The sequence below is a fragment of the Phyllobates terribilis genome, unplaced genomic scaffold (genome assembly GCF_046119375.1).
Source record: "Phyllobates terribilis strain yellow unplaced genomic scaffold, ASM4611937v1 Scaffold_1__5_contigs__length_1240528914, whole genome shotgun sequence".
NCBI classification, from domain to species: Eukaryota; Metazoa; Chordata; class Amphibia; order Anura; family Dendrobatidae; genus Phyllobates; species Phyllobates terribilis.
Window position 1 is genome coordinate 18,125,833 of NW_027362761.1, and position 8,496 is coordinate 18,134,328.

At 38.5% G+C, this 8,496-nt stretch overlaps 1 protein-coding gene across 2 annotated transcripts; it reads left to right on the forward strand.

Moving 5' to 3' along the window:
- The first annotated feature begins 488 nt into the window (after positions 1-488).
- Positions 489-3,312, forward strand: LOC141172415 (uncharacterized). 2 transcript variants are annotated; one of them, XM_073656742.1, is made up of 2 exons: positions 489-1,321; positions 1,486-3,312. In XM_073656742.1, the coding sequence occupies exons 1-2, from the start codon at positions 1,318-1,320 to the stop codon at positions 3,117-3,119; spliced, it is 1,638 nt and encodes a 545-aa protein (XP_073512843.1). In that variant the 5' UTR covers positions 489-1,317; the 3' UTR covers positions 3,120-3,312. The 2 variants fall into 2 exon arrangements, with proteins under 2 accessions (XP_073512843.1, XP_073512758.1); XM_073656657.1 differs by having other exon boundaries at positions 489-1,274.
- Positions 3,313-8,496: the final 5,184 nt, after the last annotated feature.

The following is an 8,496-nucleotide window of genomic DNA, read 5'->3' on the forward strand; positions in this document are numbered from 1 at the left end:
CATATATATATACATATATATATACAGTACAGACCAAAAGTTTGGACACACCTCATTTAAAGATTTTTCGGTATTTTCATGACTTTGAAAATTGTACATTCACACTCAAGGCATCAAAACTATGAATTAAGACATGTGGAATTATATACTTAACAAAAAAACAACTGAAAATATGTCTTATATTCTAGGTTATTTTGCTTTGATGACTGCTTTGCACACTCTTGGCATTCTCTTGATGAGCTTCAAGAGGTAGTCACCGAAAATGGTTTTCACTTCACAGGTGTGCCCTGTCAGGTTTAATAAGTGGTATTTCTTGCCTTATAAATGGGGTTGGGACCATCAGTTGTGTTGTGCAGAAGTCTGGTGGATACACAGCTGATAGTCCTACTGAATAGCAGGGTGGATAAAAATCAATGTTTTTTTTTAAAAAATCAAAAAAATCTGATTTTTTTTATTTAAATCGGATTTTTTTTATTTAAATCGGATTTTTTTGATTTAAATCGGATTTTTTTCAATAAACTGCTTTTTGAGGAAAATATTTTACCATCCAAAGGTTCTTCCATCATGAGATAAAGCTGAGTTGTTTAACTCAGTAGAATAAAGGCTGTATATGTGTAACATTCACAATGCCATGCTCTTCCAGAGGTTTCTGTAGGATTAGTGGGCAGTTTCTCTCCTATATTATCACAGACGCTCGCTTTACTTACGCAGTTCTCAAAACTGAATTTGACTCCGCAGAGGTCCCAGCCTCTTCTTCACGGCAAAAATGTTACAACATGAACAGAGTTGAGAAAAAGACCTTAATCCTATTGTTCTACAAACCTATGAATACAGAATCAACCCCTTCAGTGCCAAGTCCAAGAAGTTAGACAATATGTTTCTGATTGTTTGGAGTGGAATAGATCTGCACAACACAAGAAGAATGTGAATCTAAGTGTGAGGAGGAGGAAGGGCAAGCAGACAAGAAAATGAAAGTGAAACTTTGAGCACAATACTGCAGCATAGCCACAGACAGACAAGTCTGGATCTGTTTGTGTGTACGATCTGAGGTTTATTACATTCTTTCCTTATAATGGCAGCAGGCCGTAAAAGAGACCCAGTTTGGGAATATTTTAATGAAGCTCCTTCGCCTATCGGTAAGGCAGGCATGCGTGAAAAATGCAAACGATGCAACAAAGAGATGCAAGGCCTGGTGGCGCGAATGAGGCAACATCATGAGAAGTGCGGTGATGAAGATGACCAAAGAAACACTTCTGAACAGGCCGGATCTGTTGGTAAACATTTTTATTGAATCCTGTTTCTAAAGACTGAACTGTCATGTGTGAGAAAAATTATATTTCTTATTATTACTGCATGTTACTGTCATTTGGTACAGTTATGAAGAAAAACAAATATTCCTTTTGGGGCAGGGGCAGTGATGTGTTGTGTACAATAAGCAGAAATTGTATAAACAATAAAATAACAGCATTGACTTTTTTTGTTTAGGGGAATTCATGGATTCTGGAAACTATCCACCTCCAAGATCACCATCATCCTGTTCTACAGTTTCAGAGTTATCCATCCAGGATAGTGCTTCATTAGCAGCAGCATCATCATCAGACACCCACAGCCACATATCACCATCACCCAAAAGGAAGAAAAAACCTTTACCTCCTGGAACCACCATAGATAGGTTTGTGATAAGAACTAGCAGATTAGAAAAAGAGTTGATTGATGAAAAAATTGCCCAGTTTATTTATGCAACGAACTCTTCTTTCCGTCTGACTGAGAACCCACATTTCATTAATATGGTTCAGTCACTGAGACCAGGATACAGTCCACCCAGCAGAGTTGATGTTGCAGGGAAACTGCTGGATCAAGTGTATGACAGAGAAATGGAGCAATGTGCAACAGCTCTGGAGGGTAAAATTGTTAACCTAAGTATTGATGGGTGGAGTAATGTCCACAATGATCCTATTGTATGTGCTTGTATAACAACAGAAGAAGGTAAAGTCTTCCTTGCACAAACAACTGATACGTCAGGAAATGCACACACAGCAGAATACTTACAAGAAGTGGCAGTAAAAGCTATAACAGCATGTGAACAAAAATTCAAATGTCTAGTACGCAGTTTGGTCACTGACAATGCTGCAAACGTATCCAAGATGAGAAGAAATTTAGAAGAGCAGGGAGGGAATACAAAGCTGCTAATAACATATGGTTGCAGTGCTCATTTGCTGCACCTCTTAGCCAAAGACTTAAGTGTTCCAGAAATAAAGGCTAATGTTGTTGAAATTGCTAAATACTTCCGTAATAATCATTTTGCTGCAGCAGCTCTGAAAAGGATGGGTGGAACCAAGCTAACGCTCCCACAAGATGTTAGATGGAACTCTGTGGTGGACTGTTTTGAGCAGTATATCAAAAACTGGCCTATTCTGATGACACTTTGTGAAGAAAATCGAGATAAAATAGATGGCACTGTCACGGCCAAAATCCTCAACATTGGGCTTAAGAGAAATGTTGAACATATGCTGAGCTTCCTGAAACCCATCTCTCAAGCTTTAAACAAAATACAGAAAAATAGCTGTTTTATTGCTGATGCTGTTGAAATTTGGAAGGAACTGAGTGAACACTTAAAAGCAGAACTACACATGGACAGAATTAAATTACAAGCAGTAAACAAACGAATGGGACAAGCACTGACTCCAGCTCATTTTTTGGCAAATATTGTCAATATCCAATATCATGGTCAAAACCTAAGTGCTGAGGAAGAGGAGTTAGCTATGACATGGGTATCCAGCAATCATCCATCTTTAATGCCAACTATAATAAACTTCAGAGCTAAGGGGGAACCATTCAAGAAATATATGTTTGCTGAAGATATTTTAAGGAAGGTCACACCAGTAAACTGGTGGAAGTCACTTAAGCGCTTGGATTTAGAGACTGTTCAAGTAATGATTTCACTTTTAACAGCAGTAGCTTCTTCTGCAGGCGTTGAAAGAATATTCTCTTCCTTTGGACTCATTCATTCTAAATTGAGAAATCGGTTGGGACCCAATAAAGCAGGAAAGCTTGTTTTTCTTTTCCAGATTATGAATAGGAACAAAGAAGAAGATGATGATGAAGATGACGACGAGTGAGCTACAGAGGACAGCAGGGACAGTAGTATTTAAGTTTTTCATGTGTCGGCTGGGCTGACAGTCTAAGTTTCTTAAAATATATATATATTTTGTTTAGCCAAATTAGTTAACAAACATGGATGTTTGTTTAAGCAAATAACTTATGCTGTAATGTTGTTATTGTTTCAGTTGAATAAATCTATTTAAATTGTTATTAAGGTCAGGATTATTTTTCTCCTTCCTAAGTACAACAGAACAGTGGTGTCCAAATATGAATGATTAACCCATTAAACTGGGGAGAAAAAAGTAATATAAAAAGTGATTCTAAAAATCTTCATCTACTTGCATGTTAAAGTAGCAAGAACTAGTTTAGGTAGAAACTTTGATTTAAATCACTGATTTAAATCAAGCCTTACTGACTAGTGATTTAAATCGTGATTTAAATCGTGATTTAAATCAGTTAGATTTAAATCAAATCCACCCTGCTGAATAGACTGTTAGAATTTGTATTATGGCAAGAAAAAAGCAGCTAAGTAAAGAAAAACGAGTGGCCATCATTACTTTAAGAAATGAAGGTCAGTCAGTCTGAAAAATTGGGAAAACTTTGAAAGTGTCCCCAAGTGCAGTTGCAAAAACCATCAAGCGCTACAAAGAAACTGGCTCACATCTGGACCGCCCCAGGAAAGGAAGACCAAGAGTCACCTCTGCTTCTGAGGATAAGTTTATCCGAGTCACCAGCCTCAGAAATTGCAGGTTAACAGCAGCTCAGATTAGAGACCAGGTCAATGCCACACAGAGTTCTAGCAGCAGACACATCTCTACAACAACTGTTAAGAGGAGACTTTGTGCAGCAGGCCTTCATGGTAAAATAGCTGCTAGGAAACCACTGCTAAGGACAGGCAACAAGCAGAAGAGACTTGTTTGGGCTAAAGAACACAAGGAATGGACATTAGACCAGTGGAAATCTGTGCTTTGGTCTGATGAGTCCAAATTTGAGATCTTTGGTTCCAACCACCGTGTCTTTGTGCGACGCAGAAAAGGTGAACGGATGGACTCTGCATGCCTGGTTCCCACCGTGAATCATGGAGGAGGAGGTGTGATGGTGTGGGGGTGCTTTGCTGGTGACACTGTTGGGGATTTATTCAAAATTAAAGGCATACTGAACCAGCATGGCTACCACAGCATCTTGCAGCAGCATGCTATTCCATCCGGTTTGCGTTTAGTTGGACCATCATTTATTTTTCAACAGGACAATGACAACAAACACACCTTCAGGCTGTGTAAGGGCTATTTGACCAAGAAAGAAAGTGATGGGGTGCTACGCCAGATGACCTGGCCTCAACGGTCACCAGACCTGAACCCAATCGAGATGGTTTGGGGTGAGCTGGACGGCAGAGTGAAGGCAAAAGGGCCAACAAGAGCTAAGCATCTCTGGGAACTCCTTCAAGATTGCTGGAAGACCATTTCCAGTGACTACCTCTTGAAGCTCATCAAGAGAATGCCAAGAGTGTGCAAAGCAGTCATCAAAGCAAAAGGTGGCTACTTTGAAGAACCTAGAATATAAGACATATTTTCAGTTGTTTCACACTTTTTTGTTAAGTATATAATTCCACATGTGTGAATTCATAGTTTTGATGCCTTCAATGTGAATGTACAATTTTTATAGTCATGAAAATACAGAAAAATCTTTAAATGAGAAGGTGTGTCCAAACTTTTGGTCTGTACTGTATATATATACACACACACACATATATATATATATATATATATATATATATATATATATATATATATATATAGTACCCATAAATAAATATTATGAAAAACTAAATAAAAAATAAAAGTACACATATTTGATATTGCCACATCGAGAACGACCGGACCTATAAAACTGTCCCACTAGTTAACCCCTTTAGTGAACAAGGTAATAAATAAAAATAAAAAAAAGCAAAAAACGGTGCTTTATCATCATACAGCCAAACAAAAACTGAAATAAAGACGAATGTAAATAAAAATGATACCGCTGAAAACGTCATTTTGTCCCCCCAAAAGCAAGCTGCCATACAGCTCCATCAGTGGAAAAATAAAAAAAGTTACAGCTCTCAGAATAAAGCGATGCAAAAATAATTCTTTTTTTCTATAAAATCGTTTTTATTGTGTAAAAGCACCAAAACATAAAAAAATGATATAAATGTAGTATCGCTGTAAATGTACTGACCAGAAGAATAAAGCTGCCTTATTAATTTTACCACACGTAGAACGGCATAAAAAAAAAAAAAAAAAAACAATTCCAGAATTGTTGGTTTTAGTTTATTCTCCCTCCCAGAAATCAGAATAGAAAACGATCAAAAAATGTCCCGTGCCCAAAAATGGTACCAATAAAAACGTCAACTTGTCCCGCAAAAAAACAAGCCCTCACATGACTATCGGCCGAAACATGGGAAAATTATAGCTCTCAAAATAAGGCGATGCAAAAACTAGTTTTTGCAAAAAAGAAGCCTTTCTTAGTGTGTGACAGCTGTCAATCATAAAAATCCATATAAATCTGGTAACATTGTAATCACACCGACCCGAAGAATAAAGTCATCTAATCACTTATACTGCACGAGGAACGGCGTAAAAAATAAATATTGTGATCCCACAGTGTCCGTCTTTTTATTAGGCGTGCATAAAAGTGCAATCGGCCACAGTTTTGTGAACCTCTGAGAAAAAGGACCCCGCTAAACAGAGGCCAGATGGAGTTCAAAGTAACTCTGCTGCCTCATTATAGTGAATGGATCCCTCAGGGGTTTCATCTTAATTACGTCACTTGGAGATTTAAATGGAAACCCTGATATCAGTGCTCAGCGTAGAGCACAGGATAAAAGGGAACATTTTAGATAACATTTTGGATCACAGTAAAAGCTTTGACTTAATCCACAAAAAAAGCCTTCACTCTGGTGGGTCAACTGTTAATGGAAATATAGGGGGATTCCACGTTACTAGCAGCACAAAGAATCTGGAAAAGCAAAATGGTCCTTGCCCCCGAAAAGAAATTCAGTAAATTTTGTGCTTCCAAATACAAATGCCCACCTCCCTTTTGAGTCCCACAGTGTGCCTAAACCACAGTTAGCGTCCACATGTTTAGCATCTGTAATGATGAGAGCCCATCTAATTCACGGGTGCATGTCTCCAGAAGCACGAGCTGGGCATAACGTACTGGTCACTACAATGGCAGTTTGCAATTTTCACTCAGCAACATCCACTACTGCTTGTTTCTGGAAAACACCAATGTAGTTAAAATCCTCACACCAGTAGATAAACTACCAAAGGGATATATTTTCCAAAATGGGGTCACTTGAGGGGGGATTCTGCTCTTCTAGCATTTAGGGCCTCTGAATGTGGAGTCTGCATACTATTCTAATAAAATCTTCACTCCAGGAGGCAAATAGCGCTCTGTCCTTCCCAAGTCTGCTCGTGTGGCTAAGCAGTACTGTACAACCACATTTGGGGTATTTCTACATTCAGCAAAAATTGTGTGACAAATTTTGGTGCCATTTTTACCCATTTTCCAGTGTGAAAATGTAAAATCTGGGGCTAAAACAAAACTTTGGTGGTAAAAATGTAATTATCCTTTCTTCACTGGCCAATGGTGTAAAATTCTGTAAGACACAAGTGGTGTCAACATGCTCACTGCACCCCTCGATGAATTCATTGAAAGGTGTAGTTTATAAAATGAGGTTTCTTATGGTGGGTTCTGATGTTCTGGCACCTTAGGGTCTCTGCCAATGTGACAAGGCACCATTAAACCAGCCTAGCAAAATATGAACTTCAATTTGGCGCTTCTTCCCTTCTGAGCTTTGCACTGTGCCTCAAAAGTTTTTGACCACATATGGGGTATCTGCGTACTCAGGAGAAATTGCACAAGTTTTTGGTCCATTTTCTCCTGCTATCCTTGTGAAAATGAAAATATTGGGGACGAAAACATTATTTTTGTGGGAAAAATATATATTTTTAATTTTTACAGATCCATGTTGTAAAATTATATGAAGCACCTGTGAGTTCAAGGTGCTCACCACACATCTAAATAAATTCCTTGATGGGTCTAGTTTCCAAAATGGGGTCACTTGTTGGGGTTTTCCACTATTTAGGTACATCAGGGGCTCTCCAAACATGATATGACACCCATAGACCATTCCATCAAAGTTTGCATTCCAAAATGTCACTCCTTCCTTTCTGAGCCCTGCCATGCATCCAAACAATAGTTTTCCCCCCACATGCTCAGGACAAATTGCACAACAAATTTTGGGGTCCATTTTCTCCTGTTACCCCTTTTAAAATAAAAAAATTGGGGCTAAAAAACATTTTTGTGGGAAAAATGGGATTGTTTTATTTTCACAGCTCCATGTTATAAACTTATGTGAAACACTTGGGGGTTCAGGATGCTCGCCACACAGCTAGATAAGTTCCCTGAGGGGTCTAGTTTCCAAAATGGTGACACTTGTGGGGGGTTCGGCACATCAGGGGCTCTCCAAACGCGATATGGCGTCCGCTAAATATTCAAGCAAATTTTAAATTCACAAAGTCAAATGATGCTCCTTCCCTTCCAAGCCCTGCCGTGCGCCCAAACAGTAGTTTTCCCCTCATATGAGATATCGGCTTACTCAGGAAAAATTGCACAACAAATGGTTGGGTGCAATTTCTTCAGTTACCCTTATGAAGATGCAAAATTTGGGGCTTAAAACATTTTTGAGGGAAAATTGTGAACATTTTATTTTTACAGTTCAATGTTACAAACGTCTGGGGGTTCAAGGTGCTCACCACAAATCTAGAAAAGTTTTCTGAGGGGTCTAGTTTCCAAAATGGTGTCATTTGTGGGGGGGGGTTTCCAATTATTCAAGCAAATTTTTAATTCAAAAACTCAAATATTGCTCCTTCCCTTTAGTCCTACCATGCACCCAAACAGTGGTTTTCCCCCACATACAGTAGTGTTCAAAATAATAGCAGCGTGTTCAAAAACATGAGTTAAGCACAAAATCTTTATACTAGTTTTTATTTCCATGGATTGGGAACATTGCACACTGTTTTCTAATTCAAAACATGAAGAGAAATGTATATAATTTTTAATATCTAAGGGGTAACATTTCTCCTTGCGGAGAGTGACATGTTAAGCATGTCACGGTGAGGAGACTTTTAAAGCCACAATACTCCTCTGGGAAATTTGCAAATTGTCTCTTCAGAGAGGAAGAGGACCAGAACTCTAGTGCCACCTACAGGAAGTAGCAATCCTAAAAGTCAATAGTGACCCTTTAACAAGCCTTATCACATGACTTAGGATATAAGCCAGAAACCCAATTTGCAGACATTGTGTTTCAGGGTACTACCTCTCGACAGTGAAAAGTGTGAGTTCTTGTTTGGC